General features: G+C 41.9%; 1 protein-coding gene across 14 annotated transcripts in view; it reads right to left on the bottom strand.

Annotated features, from left to right (window-relative positions):
- Positions 1–2,174: 2,174 nt before the first annotated feature.
- The window catches only part of Tmem71 (transmembrane protein 71), a 39,680-nt gene continuing 26,058 nt past the window's right edge, over positions 2,175–15,796 (bottom strand). For 6 of the 14 annotated variants that reach the window (XM_046449150.2, XM_046449147.2, XM_046449144.2 and 3 more), the window contains 3 exons: positions 12,499–12,574; positions 5,836–5,897; positions 2,175–2,685 (listed from right to left, as the gene is read on the bottom strand). In XM_046449150.2, coding sequence (XP_046305106.1) covers positions 2,588–2,685; positions 5,836–5,897; positions 12,499–12,574 — 236 coding nt within the window. In that variant the 3' untranslated portion in view covers positions 2,175–2,587. Of the gene's footprint in view, positions 2,686–5,684; positions 5,746–5,835; positions 5,898–6,986; positions 7,191–12,498; positions 12,575–15,796 lie in introns of those variants that run through there. The other 8 variants (XM_046449152.2, XM_046449151.2, XM_046449146.2 and 5 more) reach the window with 6 other exon arrangements.

The following is a 15,796-nucleotide window of genomic DNA, read 5'->3' as shown; positions in this document are numbered from 1 at the left end:
AGGTCTGTGGATGACCTGCATCAGTCAAAAGAGTGATGCTTCATTCAGCAGATGGTACATCTCCTACCAGCACTGGCACACACCAGGGGTGGTTTGTTTATGCCCTCCCCCAACCTGACACGTTGGCACATCCCTGATGTGATGAGATTAGCGGGTGGGACCTTTGGTAAATGATGTGGTCATGAGGATGGGCCTCCCATGAATGGGATTAGTACCCTTACAGCAGGAGGAGGAGACCCGGGGTCTCTCTCTCCATCATGAGAAGAAGTGAGGAGAAGGCGGTCATCAGCAAACCAGGAAGAGGGCCCTCACCAGATAGAGTTAACCAGGAAGAGGGCTCTAACTAGACAGATTCAGCCAGTGCCTTAATCTTGGACTTCTGGGTCTTCAGAACTATGAGAAAGAAATGTTAGCTATTAAAGCCACATAGTGTGTGGTATTTTGTTATCACAGCCGGAACTGACAAAGACATTGGGTGACTGGGAGCCGGCTGCAGTTCTTAGCACCTCCTACCACCATGGGCCATACGGGAAGCACCCTTCTCATTTCGCACAAGTCTTGTTTCCCTACTGGACAGCAAGCTCCCTGAAGGCAGGCAGCCCCCAGCTTAAAGCATTGTGTCCCTGGCTCAGTTCTTGCAGGTAGTATGCTCTCAAAAAAAAAAAAAAAAAACAAAGAAAAAAGAAAAGAACAAAGAAAGAAAAGAAAAAAAGCTGGTTGAATTTTAAAAGTTGAGTTACTCTCTATGGATTCTTTTCACACTTTGATCTACTTTCCCAACCTTTTTGGCATCTTGTTGAGGGATAAAGTATGCAGAGTTTGGAAGCTGAGAGGCACACTTTCTGCACAAATCTACATACGAACCAGAATTCCTTCACACATATAAAATGATCACACATACCATCCCACCACCCTTGAAAGATGCTAAGGAACTAACTCTGATTTGAAAAAGGTAAATAAGGGGAGAGAGGTGGGCATTCATGCCCCTTTCCTATAACATCTGAACACTGGGTAATCAGACGGTAGATGTTTCCCTGTACAGACAGCCCCACGAATCAATAAAGAAGATATAGTTGAACTAGAATTTCATCACTTTTCCATCCTTAAAACGGTAAAGGTCTAAGCATTGAGCAGAAATGGCTACTGATGGGCATAGATACTGTGTCCCTTTTGATGAAGACTTCGACACCACCCTTGAAAAAGTTGTCCCCCGAAAACCCAAAACTAAAAATGATGAAGCTTTAAAATCAACCATCCATTGGCAGGAAATGTGGGAGACTGAAGGAAACGCTGGACTTCACCACAGGAATGCAACCCGCAAAACTCCAGCTGAGGAAGCCACAAGACAGAGCACAAGACAGAGGATCCAGTTTCCATCAGAAACAAACTTCAAAGGCTGGGGACGGGGTGGAGGTTGGTGGAGGAACCAATGCACTAAAGAGACCTCAAAGACACGTGAGACCAACCAGCCAACAACAGGAAGGGCTGTGTGTTGGTCTGGAGGGTGCACAGTGGAGAGGGAATAGAGGTAAGGTATAGAAGTAATTACTATGGAAATAAGGACAGTGGGAGTTCCCAGGGTGGGGCTTTCCAAGGAAACCTGAAGCCTGCCATATGGCTAGCTAGGTTTTGTCTCTTTTCATGTTTGATTCTTAAAAGGGTCTTTTCCCTATAATAATTTATTAATTCACACTTTGTTTAACCTTGCTTTCTGTATTTTTACAATAAAAGCTTTTAAAAATGGCTGTCCCACCTGTTTTAGAGTGACCGGAGCCTACCTACACACATCATCTCACAGGTGCAGGGCCTCATCTGTCTTCTTTGTTGTCAACACCAGCAAGCCTGGCTTTCAGCACATGGTTGGACTAAATACCTATTTACTAAGTGGATGAATAAGTGAGACTGTAGAATCAAACACACAGTGGATTTTGACAAAGGCTTCAGCAACGCCTCAGATTCCCAAGGTGTGCACTCCAGACCTTTGCTGGGTGTTGAGGACATCTGCAGTGTCACATGGGACATTCAGCCTTTTCCCAGTCGAACCAAGACACGGTGATATTCTTTTGTTACAGGTCGGTCCAGGTCACCTTGGTGGGCAACTGAATGTCCCTAACCCACTTAGAGGACAGAAAGTTTCGGTGTGGAAAGAAGGACCAACTGGCACAACGTGACACTGAATGTGCAAACTGCATTTCTTTACTTCCCAGCTGGAATTGATTACATGCACTTATTTTCAGTGGCCAATTAAAGCAGGACAGTAAGGCACAGGTTCCCACGGGCTGGCACACCCAGGAATCCACCCTTCTACAAGCCCCACACAGGATTCTCCAGTGAAAATTAAAGCTTGAGAACCAGGGCCTGAGGGAATGACAGGGCCATTCACTCCAGCGCACTGTTCTCTCTCACCCACCCTCATCCTTTCCTTTTCAACCGCCAGTGTTCGCAAAGGAAAAGCAAATTCATATGATTCTCATAAGCATGTTACTATTGTGAGGGGAAACTGAGGGTTTAAACAGAAGTCCCATAGCCAAATTTGTTTTTTTCCCCCTCCATCATCCAGCTGCTTACTCCCTTGCAAATATAACAGTCAATTCCAAGCAGACTGCCAGTTGGACAATTTCCGGATATTCAGATGCAAGAGATTCATCAGAGGCATTCCTAAATGGTTGTCAAATTCTGGCAAACCTAGATTGGAGAAAGGAGAAAAGAAATGCATAATTCATCTACATGCATAGGAAATGCGATGTCTAATCACACACATGCAAAACTAGTTGAAATAGTCACAACTAGGAAGACTGGATGGAGCCTCAAAGTAACTTTCTGTTTTTGTTTTCTCCCAAGTTCTCGATGTTCTGTCCTCTGAAAGACCAGGGAGGTTGTCACCCCTAAATCCAGCTTGATACTTAGTTAATAAACCCTTTCCTGTTTTCTCGTCCACTCCCAATAGAACAGCTTAGAGGATACCTGTGGGTTTCCCCTGCATTTTCATTCCCTAAAGTTGATTCATTCACCCACCAAGTATTTGGAAATAACTTACTCTATCTAACAGTGGATGGAACAAATGGGGCTCCTTTTCTTACTAGGAGGTGGTAAACATGTAACACGTGCACCCGAAGCTAACACAGTGTTGGCGACAGGGGATAGATACCTGGGCGTCTTTATTTTCAAGGGATGCTCCTGACATTGGTGAACAAGATAAATAGCCCCACGAAGGCAGGCTTTGAACTGAAAGAAGAAGGCAGTTGGAATAGAATTTCCTGATAAAGGGAACGGGATATGACCCCAAGAGAACAAAACGTTGAAGAAGAGGCAGCTGTTCTCATCTGAGCTCCCAGGGAGCAGGAAGGGCGTGGAGGGCTGCTGGGCTCCTGTTCACTGAACCCCACTTGGTGCTCACCGGCCACTTCCTTAGAGTCTCCTCAGTGGTGTCAGAGGAGGCTTGAGTCCTCCTTGACTCTTGGTATGAATAATCATGTATTTGGCTTGTTAGCTCTGGATATGTTTATGTAAGAGAAAGAGGCTGGCAAAATCTTTAATACGCAGGCACAGAGCTCTTGCTATAAAGGAAGTACTTCAAGAAATGATGCTGTGCATACCTTCAATTTGATGAATATTTATGGAGTGCCTATGAGTTTCAAGGCACGGGGGTGAATACAAAAATGGGAGTCAACAGTCCTTTTCCACAGATCTCAAATGCAAGAGTGTGTGTATTCGAGACCAGGTGGGTGGGAAACCGGAAAATATGGAGAGGGGATGAAAGAAGTCAAATTATGTACATAAATAATCAAAGAAGAAATCCTATTCTAGAAGTGAGGCTGTAGATGAGAATGCTTATGTAGGAAATAAATGTGGTCCTGAGTTGCTGTTTTCAGTAGAGAACAGCAAGGAGCTCAAAGCAGCAGAAGGTACTGAGTAACCTGTAGAGAACCGTGCCTTCTCCTCCAGGAAGCCCTCCCAGCCTGCAATCCCTGTCCCTGCTAGTATAGAGAATTCTCCCTCCTGCTGTTCCCTTGGCCTCTATGCCAGCTCCACACTTGCACTTACCATTAGAATTCAACTCTATCTTGCCCTTTACATGTGTGTTACTCTCATCAGACTCTGAACTCTTAAGCCTGGCCAATATCTTGGTTTTGCAACCTTGTCATCCATAGTAGAGACTCCATGAATGTCAGCTAAGCTGAACTGGGCATCCCAGGTAGAACAGAACAGAGTCTAATTCTCAGTAAAGATCTGGCAGGTTAAGAACTGCTACTTCAGAAATCAAGGGGGTAAAGCATTTTAGGAACTGTCTTCCCAAGATTCTCATAATTAATGATCAAAGAATTTCCTGGAGAGTCTGTTAAAAATGAAGACCATTCCCTCACCCCCAAACTTTGATTCAGAAGGTCTGGAACCAGGATTCAGACCCTGTGATTTAGATCAACTCTCCTGCTGGTTCTAGAACAAACAGTCCCATGCACACTTTGAGAAACTCTGCCTTCACCTAGAGCTTCCCTACAGAATGATAACTGTCTTTCTAATTACTTGTACAAGCCAATCTAAAGAGCTAGAGAGAAGGAATTCATACAGGTCTCACTGTCTGACAAACTATGATCATGGTTTCTCTTCTGGAAGTCGGGTTTTAATATAGATCTTGAATGACAATCTTTTGACTATTCATTTCTGGTAGTCTAGTCCTGATTCATGGTCACCTCTGTGTACAGATCTGAGCACAGACCTGCAGTGAATGTCAGGGTCAGGCATACCTAGAGCTTGTGCATAGATCTAGAAAGAAACCTGCAGTCTGAGGAAGGAACGTGGGTATCTTAGAAGAGTTTTACACAAAGGTCATTAATTTGCAAGGGTTTTAGAATAAGAATTTTTGTTGTTGTTGTTGATTCCCAGACCCGGTTTCCTAACTATCAGGTTAAACAAAACTTAGCTCTATCAGTGACTGTCCCCAAGATGCCTGAATGGCCTAGAAATTATTGGAAGTGTCACTCAAAGTGTCAGTAAATCTATATTGCTCAGAGTGGTAAACAAAATAAATCTTCATTCAATCCCATTTTGATTTCATATTTAATACAAAGATTTCAAAAACAGGGAATCGCAGTGTCCGGAGCAAAGACCAATCAACTAATTTGAATTGCAGACCTCCACCTCCAAGCTGTGGGAGAAAGTAATTGACATGGGCCATCTTGCAGTGGGATGGCACGGTGTGGACTGTCTAGAGTCCTGAGAGCATCTCATCCTTTGAAATATGCTGCACCAGAGCATCCAGCACACAGGGGCATCATTAGTGGGTTAGAGACGGCAGAGGAATTGCAGTTCATAACAGAACATCTAGTGGGCAGTTTGCCAGCCGTTTGGAATAACATAAGATAAAGGTCTCTTAAAGTGAGTATTTATAAAGTGCAGGGCTATGAGTCTTTAAAAGCCCCTTTCAAAATCATTGGAAAGGCCACTTATTTTCATATTATTTCCTAAGTCCTTCTGCCTTAAAAATTAATTCAATTTTGATGGAAGAATTTGGGAGGCGGGATGATACTATCAGATTGACTGAAAATATTGTTCAGGAAGAACAATCAGGATCTTTTCTATATGTAGTCATTGCCAACTATTACTCAGCAGAAACCATTCTCAGATATCAGGTGCCAGCCTGGCATCTCTGTTCGGAGGAAGAGAATAGTGCAGGCAACACTCACCAGGCATGGGTGGTGGCTTTGAAATAGCTGGCGAGGCTGAGGAACAATGACTGGACAACATCTGGGGCGGAAGGGAGAAACATTGTTAAATAATTTAAATGACCAAAATTCAAATGAAATCAGAGCAGCAGTTTGCAAAACTGTTACTTACAAGCAATTGTTATCACCAGCATGCACGTGAAGACATTGGATAATACTCCTCCAATCCACCATCTGAAACAACAGGATCGCTGCCACTTAGCATGTAATTATGCATTTCCAACATGCATGATGGCCTTTTAGACTTAAATAGACTTATAATTTCCAGATTTACTATAAAACTACAATAATACAGATTCAGTATTGGAAAAAGGATAGACAAATAAATCGACGAAAGAGAACTGGGAGCCCAGACATAGGCCCATATGGATGCAGTAAAATTTACTTTTTTCTTTTTCTTTTTTTGTACTGAGGATCCAACCTAGTGGTGTTAACCACTGAGCAATATCCGCAGCCCTTTTTTATGTTTTAACTAGAGATAGGATCTTGCTGAGTTGCTTATGGTCTCACTAGTTGCTGAAGCTGGCTTTGAACTCACGGTCCTCCTGCCTCAGCCTCCCAAACTGCTAGGATTACAGGCATGTGCCACCATGCTTGGCTAGTAAATTAACTTGTGTGTGTGTGTAGTACTGGGGATCCAACCCAAGGGTATTTTGCCACTGATTTTAGCAGAAATGCAAAGGAAATTCAATGGAGAAAGAGTAGTTTCTTCAACAAATGATATTGGAACAATTGGTTATTCACGTGCAAAAGAATGAACCTCCACATATTTACCATATCTCACACAAAATCCAACTTAAAATGAATGATAGACTAAAATGTAAACTGTAAAAATATATAACTTCTAGTGTAATACAAGGTGAAAAACTATGTGACCTTGTGTTTGGCAATAAGATTTTAAATACAACACTAAGTCCCCAATCTCTCAAAAAAGATCAATTAATTGGATTTTATGAAAAAATATTTTTAAAAGTCCTCTCTGTGAAAGACTCTGGTAAGATAGTGAAAAGACAAGGTATAGTTTTGTGGAAAATATTTGCAAATAATATATCTGACAAAGAAATTCTAATCACAATATATAAAGAGCACTTAAAACTCTATAATAATAAAGCAACCTACTTAAAAATGGGTGAAAGATCTGAACAGACATCAGACACCTCACCAATGAAGGTATTCATATGGCAAATACATATAAGAAGCTATGCCCAGTGTCATTTGTCATTGGAGTAATGCAAATTAAAACAGCAAGACTCCTCTCCATACCTATGACGATGGCTAAAGCTCCCCCAAAATGACAACAACAAACGTAGACAGATGCAGAGCAACAAGGACTCTCATTCATTGCTGATCTGAGTGAAGTGGCACAACAATTTGGAAGATGTTTGGTAATTTCTTGCAAAGCAGCTCCTCTTGTCACCCAGCAATCACTCTCTCTACTGCATACCCAACTGAATTGAAACCCTGTCTCTATTAAAAAAAAAAAGAAAGAAAAGGTTTTCTTGTCAAAACTTTATCCAAATTTGTCAAAAACTGGAAGCAACAAAGATGCTTTCGACAGGTGAATATATAAACAATCCATGGTACGTCTATGAACTGGGCTGTTAGAATGACACATTTCTTCTTGCTGTAGGTTGGTACCTCTTCTTACAAGAAGGATGCGTCGCAGAGAAGGTGAAAAGATTTCTGCATTAATCATATGTTAACAACATACCCTATGAGAGAAAGTTTTTTTTTTTTTTTCTGGAAAAGTAAGGAAGCGAAAGCAGACAGGAGTGGTGGGGAGAACTATGGTTCCACGTGGAGTAAAATTCAATGTAAATTCCAAGCTTTTATTTCTACCCCTTATCCTCTTTTCCTTGCTTTATTTTTTGCAATGGTTACTTCTAGATTTACCATAAAAATAAAAAGGAATGAGCTATTAATTCATGCAACAATATGAATTCATCTTAAATGCATTTTGCTATGTGACAGAAGGTAAGGCAAAAAGGCTACATACTGAATAACTACATTCTTAAAGAATTCTGGGAAAAGATAAGGTTATAGGAACAGCAAACAGATAAGTGGTTTCTGGGAGTTTAGGGAGGAGGAGCATTCATCTAAGGAAGCACAGAGAATTATTTTAGTTGTTGAGGCTGGCCTTGAACCTGGATTGCTCTCTGTCTCAGGCTCCAGAGTTGCTAGGATTATTGAGGTGCACCACCATGCCCAGCTATGGGCTCTTTTTTCAGTGATTAAATGGAATTAGGAAGTGGTGATGGTGGCATAACTTTGTGAGTGCACTAAAAAACTACACTTAAAAAAAATAAATACCAAAATAAAATAAGAAACTTTTTAAGATACAGCAAACAGCCTTCTATAAATATTTCACAAGTACTATTGTATGTTCAAGATAAATTCCCAGGAAGAATATAGCCTAGTCAAATGGGACATCCTTAAGTTTCAAAGAAATTGCCAAAATGCCCTAGTTAAGGGATTTTAAGTATTAATGATTAAAAATTTCACCAGGAATGTAGAAGCGCATCTGCTACCTCCCAGCCTTGCCAAAAATATGTGATCAAATATTTGGATTTTTCCAATCTGATGGGTGATTGTATCTCAGGGTAGTTATTTTTTTAAGAAAAGAATAATTCCTTGGTGATTTTGATTTTCAAAATGTAAATAATTTAAGATTAAAAAAAATAAGTACAAAGGAGAAGAAAACGTCATTTTTAAAAAGCCACTACCCAGTACCCTTCATGATTAAAATTTGATGACTGTCTTTTCCAATATCTCTTCTATGATTTTCTACAACTTTTTTCTCTAAACTGAGCTCTAAGGTATGCACTGTAGAGAATAAAAATTGCACATTTTGATTTTGACATTTTAACATAAGCCCCTGTAAATGCTATCTAGATTAAGATATAGAATATATTCAGCAACCTAGAAGGTTCCTTTGTTGTTTCTTCCAGTTTAACCACTATTTTTACATCTATAATAATTCATAAGCTTTGTCTTCTATTGAATTCTACATAAATGTCATCCTACAGACTTTGTGTCTATCATTTTTTTTCATAACTTCTTTTATTTCAATATAACCATTTCAAATATGCTGTTGGAGATATATATTTTCTCATTTTTCTTTTTAAGAGCTTTTATTAGTGCAGGGTAGTTACATATAATAGTGGGGCTCATTTGACATAATTATGCATGCATGGAATATAATTTGCTCCATTTCAATCCCTAGTCTTCCTCTTTCCCTCCCCGACTCCTGCCCCCTGTTCTCCACTCTACTGGTCTTCCAGTATTCCAGTATTTATTGTTTTTTAGGTGCTTTATAGATATATGTAAAGGTGGGATTCACCGTGGAATACTCACATATGTATAGCATAATTTGGTTAATTTCATTCCACACTTCCTCTCTTTTCCCATCTCTGCTTCCTCGCCATCAATCCTATCAATCCCCTTCCCTGCTCCACTGTTCTCCCTTCTATTTTCATGGAATTCTCTCCTTTTCCCCTTATTTTAATCTAGCTTCTGCATATGGGGGAAATATTCAACCTCTAAATTTCTAGGTCTGGCTTATTTCACTTAGCATGATGTTCTCCAGATCCATCCATTTACCAGAAAATGCCAAGATTTCATTCTTCTTCATGGCTGAGTAATACGTCAACATATCCAAAAGACACATTCATGCTTTTGCTCATATCATTAGCTCTTTTGTTAAATGATTCTTAAATAAACTATTTTTTTTAAATCAGTGTCTCATGGATGTCCATGATGGTGAGATTCACTGTGGTATATTCATATATGTACATAAGAGAGTTAGGTCAGAGCTATTCCACTGATATCCTCTTATCATGTCCCTTCTCCTTCCCCCTCCATCCCCTTCTTCTGTTCCACTGGTCTTTCTTCTATTTTGATGGAATTCCAGGCCCCCTTCTTCTGCTTTCTCCTCTCTCTCTTCTTATTTTGGATTAGCTTCCACATATCAGAGAAAATATTCAACCTTTGACTTTTGAGGACTGGCTTATTTCACTTAGCACGATGTTCTCCAGTTCCATCCACTTACCAGCAAATGCCGTGATTTTATTCTTCTTCACATCTGAGTTATACTGCATTGTGTGTATAGACCGTATTTTTTTTTATCCATCCCTCTGCGGAAGGACGCCTAGGTTTGTTCCATAGCTTGGCTATTATGGATTATGCAGCTATACACATTGATGTGGCTGAAACCCTACGGTATGCTGATTTTAGCTGTACTGGATACTTATTGAGGAGCGGGATCGCTGGGTCATATGGTGGTTCCATTTCTAGTGTTTTGAGGAATCACCACTCTGCTTTCCAGAGTCATTGATTTGCCGTTCCATCAGCCATGTATGACTGTGCCTTTTCTCAGATTCCTCACCAACACTTATTATTATTTGTATTCTTGATCATTGCCATTCTTACTGCAGTGGGAAGAAATCTCAATGTAGTTTTGATTTAAATTTCCCTAATTGCTAGAGATGTTGAACATTTTTTTCATATATGTTTGCCATTTATATTTCTTCTTTGCCCATTTATTGAGTTATTTGTTTTATATAATAATTTAGATAAATAGAAAAATTGAATAGTATGTACAGAGGGCTCCCAGGTTTCTCTCAACCACCTCCCTTTATTACGGGCATCTTATATACTATCCTGCATTCATCACAATTAAAGAACCAACGCTGGTACCTGACTATTAACTCCACGCTTCATTTGAATGTCCTAATTTCCCTACTTCCCCTTCCTGTTCCAGGCTCCCATCCAGCCTTCCCCACTGTGTTTGGTCATCAGGTCTCCTTGGTTGCTCTGCGCTGTGACAGCTTGGCTTCAATGACCTCCATCTGAGTGAAACTGCTCAGATCATGTGGAGAAGATCCCCTAGTTTGGGTTCTCTGCCTAAGTTTCACATGACTGGGTTTTGGAGGACCATAGAGTGGAGTACCTTGCCCACTGCATTGTCCCAGGCACCCGAGGCGGCTTTGGCCAGGTGTTGCCACAGTGAAGTTGCCCTTCCCCTTTCCTTACTCCATTTTTGGAAGCTAGTTTCTAAAAACAGTTCACCCCTCCAGGGTTGGAGGGTAAAGCTCTACCTCTAAAGCAGGGAGGGTTCACATAAATCAGCCTAAGAAACACGATAATAATCCCGCTGCTGAGCCATCTCTCTGGGCCACCGTTCTGATGGAGCGCGTTGTGCTCTTCCAACGTGGGACGCACAATGCAGAGTTTTGCAAATTTATTTTTAACCCTAGGACCTCCCCCTTCTTGTTCTCTTGGTCCCATTGTACTCTAAAATTGCTTCTCAAACCTCATAATTAACTGGGAAGCTTGTTTTAAAATTCCACTTCTCACTAGACCTAAATCAGTGTCTCCAGGGACAGGATCTGGAACTTGGTGTTTAAAAAGCAGCTTGTCGAGGTGTCTGACCCTTGAGTGGCAGCCCTTGAGAGAAGGCAGCATCTGCTAAGAGTGAGGACTGCAAAGCTCCGGACCAGCCGTCTTTGCTTCATTGGTCCAGCAAATATTGACAAGCCCCTGGCATTGGGGTTCAGAAGTGGAGGAGGCACACTGCATCTCTGACACTGTCACTCATATTCATGAAGGGACAGGTAGGTCATTAATATTTAGAGAAGTGAACCTAAGACAGGGAGGTGGTGGTCAAGGCTCTGAAGAAAAGTGAAGCAAGGAGTGTGTGTGACAAACGGGTGTGCTGCCCATGCAGGGTTGTCAGGAAAGGCCCCCAGGATGATATGACATTTGAACAGATTCCACAAAGAAGTGAAGTCACATGTTATGAGGCTGTCTGTAGAAGACTTGTGCTAAGCAGAAGAAACAGCGAGTGCCAAGGCCCTGAGGCATGACTAGATTTAGGGCCAAAGGGGCTTGTTCACTGTCCTGCAGTGGCTGGGCAAAGAAAGAAGCCAGGGCAAGGACACAGGGGAAAGACAACAGAGCAGAGACAGCTGTAGTCAGAAAGGAGCTGCAGTCCCACATGCTCTGAGTGGACTTCCCTGAAACTGACCCTTCATCTGTAAAAAGACTGTGAATGTTGTCAGAATCAAGATGGAGTCACTTGTGTCAACTCTAACAAAAGTAGTAATTATCACAACACTCTGCCGGAACTACAAGACACAATCTTATACAAAAAAAGTACTTCTTATGGACATTTGTCCAGGAACTCTGTTCAACTTCAGACTGACGTCACCATTACTACTAGCCATTGTGGTCAAAGATTATTGTTTCAAAATATCGACTGTTATCCTCTTCATTTTTGCCTTTAAAAACCTCCCCGGCTTCCATCTATTTGAATATGTTCAGTTGATGATGGCACAAGTGTTCCCATCGAAACACTGCCAGTCCTGATGCATTGTTATTCTTTGGAGAATCTCTTACTGATTATTCTTTTTTAGATCAACATAATGTAGGACAAAAAAATTACAATTGGAAAAAAGGAGTGCACTACTGGGGACTTCAAGTGCTCTCGGATTCTGAGAAGGGACACTTGGATTATCTGTAGTAGGAGTCGCTGAGACTTTACACAAAGGATACACATGGTAGAATCCAATTTTAAGCGAGACACACTGGCTTTTGTGTGCTTTGCTAGAGGATGAGAGGAGGGAGGGAAGAGATAAAAAAGACACCATGATAGATACATGAACAGATCTTGACCACAGAGCTGCCTAAAAATGCTCTGAGGAATAAGGCAAGGAAATCATCAGCTACACTCCTTTAATTATGAAATACTGCTGCATGAAAATAAAATCTGAATTACCTTGCACATAGAGAAATGATGAAGCCTGCTGTAAGCAGCACTGCCTGAAAGGAGACACCCGGAAACACACTGGTTTCTAATAGGAAGAACACAAATTAGTGGATCAGAAATCATGGCTGATTAAATCATCTTAGAACAACAAAAAAATAATACTAAACCTTCTCTACACACACACACACACACACACATACACACACACATCAAATGCATGTCATCTTAAGCAATGCTAGGGTTTGGATATGAGATGTCCCTGTTAAAGCTCTGTGTAAAAGCAGGAATGTTCAGAGGTGGGGCATGGATGGAGGAGGTGTGTCACTGGGGGCCTGTCCCTGGTGCACGCACCCAATCTTGCTCTCTGTGCTTTCTGGCCACCATAAATGGGACAGCATCCCTCTACCATACCCTCCTGTCATGATGTTCTGCCTCACTTGGGACCCAGACCAACGGAATCTGTGGAACCTGGACTGAACACTGGAAACCATGAACCAAAATAAACTTATTCTCCTTTCAGTTGTTCTTGTTGGGTATTTTGGTTACAGTGGTGAGAAGCTGACTAACACAAGCAATTTGTCATAAGTAATGATATAAAATCACCTAACGTTATACAGGGCCATTCATTAGACAATTAGGCAAATTATCAGTTTTGTTTATCACTATAAAAGACTATGTTACACACTTCAGGGTTGCCTGTTGCTTTAATGTCAGGCAAAGGCTTTGTGGAGTTTATGCTAATGTCAGAATGATGATGACAATGATGGTACAAACAATCATAATGCCTAAAATCAGTAGAGGGCCTTTTAATTCACCAATAACTTTCACACATCAGTTCATTTAGTCAGCACAACAACTAGGTGAGGTGGGCAACATTGTCTTAGCTCTGCAAGCAAGAAGACCAAACTGAGAGAAATGACAAATGATCCAAGGTCACACAGCGATGAGACGCCAGAGCCAAGATGTAGAAACCACATCTAGACAGAACATAATGTTTTGTCTGAAGTGGGGCAGGGAAAGACAATTGCAGCTTTGCATACTGGCAGTCTCTACAGACCAGAACAGAGAACATACATTATGAAAGAGTTTGTCCTTGCAAAACTCTCCACAATCCGCAGAACATCTCAGTGCTGTTGAGCCACAGTGGAAGTGGCTACAGATCCTCCAGCACTTCTAAGCAGGAGAGTTCAGTCAATCATGAACCTCAGTGGGACCCTAATTACCTAAAGAGAAGTGGAGCTGGCTTAAAGATTACTACAGAAAACTTGAAGGAATCTATAAACAGACCTCAACTTATTTTTTTTTGCCAAATGCTTCCAAAGCTCAGTTTTACAACAGTTGTTTGAAACTTGGAATGACTTTATGAATGTATTTATTTTTGCTATTTAAGCTATGAATGAGGATTGAATCAGCTACAAAAATTCCTTAGCCCATCATGTGGGTGGAATACTGAAAACTGGCAATTGAAAACGTAGCAGTAGCAAATTATTTGCTGAAAATATATGGTATTGATGTATACTGTGAATTAAATAAGTCATCGTGGGTTCAATTGAACCCTCCACCATCTTTCTAAAGTGGGTTTCTATTCTTTGCCTCCCCCAACTTCATGTGGAATTTGGAGAACATTTCCTGAGAGAAACAAATCCAACTTGACAACCTGCAAATCTCTCTAGACTTAGACACTGAAGGATGAATGGATGTACATATGAGTTCCACAAAGAGAGGGGTTGTGTCACTTTGGGCCAGTTTTCAGGCCCCTTCCTTTAGCAGCCATTTGCTTCGTACCTATTTTGGTGAAGCGGGTCTAACCCCTTGGGCAAGCCTGCCTCCAGCCTCCACCCGGCCCTGAACTTCCCTCCCCTGATTCCCACACCTTCCTTCCCGTCTCCCTTACCCCTTCCCATCTCCCTTACCATTCTCTTCACACTGAATTAAAGTTTTTGTTCTACACTCTGTTTCTCCCACAAGGCTCCACGCTGCACTTCCTAATCGAGGGGACAGCACCCGCGGTTTACTTGAGGAACCCCTCTCCTGCTCTCTCCTGGTGCACAGTTTGGGTGGGCTAGTGGGCGTCTTTGATTTCCCTCCCAGCATTTAAACCCTTCCAAGGTTTTTGGAGCTTCACATACTTATCTACAAAATGACCAGTTTCTCCATGTAGGTGAAACTTTTCAAATGCCAATAAAACTTAATTCTTGGCCTCCCGTCATAACTCCACTGAACTGGAAATTAGAAAAGTCCAGGTACAAATCAACCAGGAAAATGATGGCAAGATGGCCTTTAAAAAGCAACACCCACAGAAAAGAAGAGACAAGAAGAGACGGAGATGGACAGACTCCTCGACCCTATGCCTGGGAATTTTCATTAACGTAAACCCACAGATTCCATGACTGAGCAGTCCACTTTGAGTCGAGACTTCAGAATCAAAAGCTTTGACTGACAGAGATGAGGCTGTACACACCTACCCCCAGCACCTGAAATAGCACCTGGCAGAGAAGACACACTCAGAACCTACATTTGAAGGACTGCAGAAAGATGGAGACCTTGTCCCCTCCAGGATCCAGAGCTCAAGGAGGAGGAGGGAAATGCGTGTTTGACTAGAGGTGTGCATACTGGGTGCTAGGGAAGTACAGGGCCACCTCCAGTGGCCAGAGGGGCAAATAAGACCCTTTAATGGACCATGAGGAAGAGCAGGGGTGCTCCAGGTACAGCAGGTGGCACTGACAATTCAGACAGCAGAGAGCAGCCATTTCTCCTTGCCAAACTTTGCCAACAGTACCAAGGTTGATTTGGCCTTGCTGAGTCAGTACTCTTATCTGTAGTATGGAGAGGGAACATTTTTAAATGGTCCACCACAGTCACAGAGCACAAGGAATTTGTGGAGGACTGTGACCTAGTGCCCATCCTGAAGGAGTTCCCAGGCCAAAGATGGGGGTGCTTCCCATGCAGAGGTAAGCATGCGACAGTAGTGCAGGGAGTGGGCGTGAGACAGAGAAGCCCTGGGAGCCTGAGGAGCACAGAGAAGGGAGCTTTCTGGAGGAGGTGGCTACTGAGCCTTGTGAGGCACTGATAACTTGGCCACTGTCTGGACAGTAAAGTCACCTTCTCTGTCAATCCAACACCTGGAAAGGGAGTTCACAAAACACTTCAACACTTATCTAATGGCTGCACCTGGGTGCAGGGAACCTTGGCCTTTGTAGGGGAAGGGATAACCCATGAGGTTCATATTCATGATTTTGTTCATATTCATTATGTTTCCATTTCATCTCACCTTCACATAATCGTAACTTCACATTCATTGAGCATT

This window comes from Marmota monax, unplaced genomic scaffold, assembly GCF_021218885.2.
Source record: "Marmota monax isolate L192 unplaced genomic scaffold, Marmota_monax_Labrador192_F-V1.1 WCK01_AAM20220418_F8-fsc00073, whole genome shotgun sequence".
In the NCBI taxonomy this organism is placed as follows: Eukaryota; Metazoa; Chordata; class Mammalia; order Rodentia; family Sciuridae; genus Marmota; species Marmota monax.
This window is presented reverse-complemented; position numbering and strand designations above follow the sequence as displayed.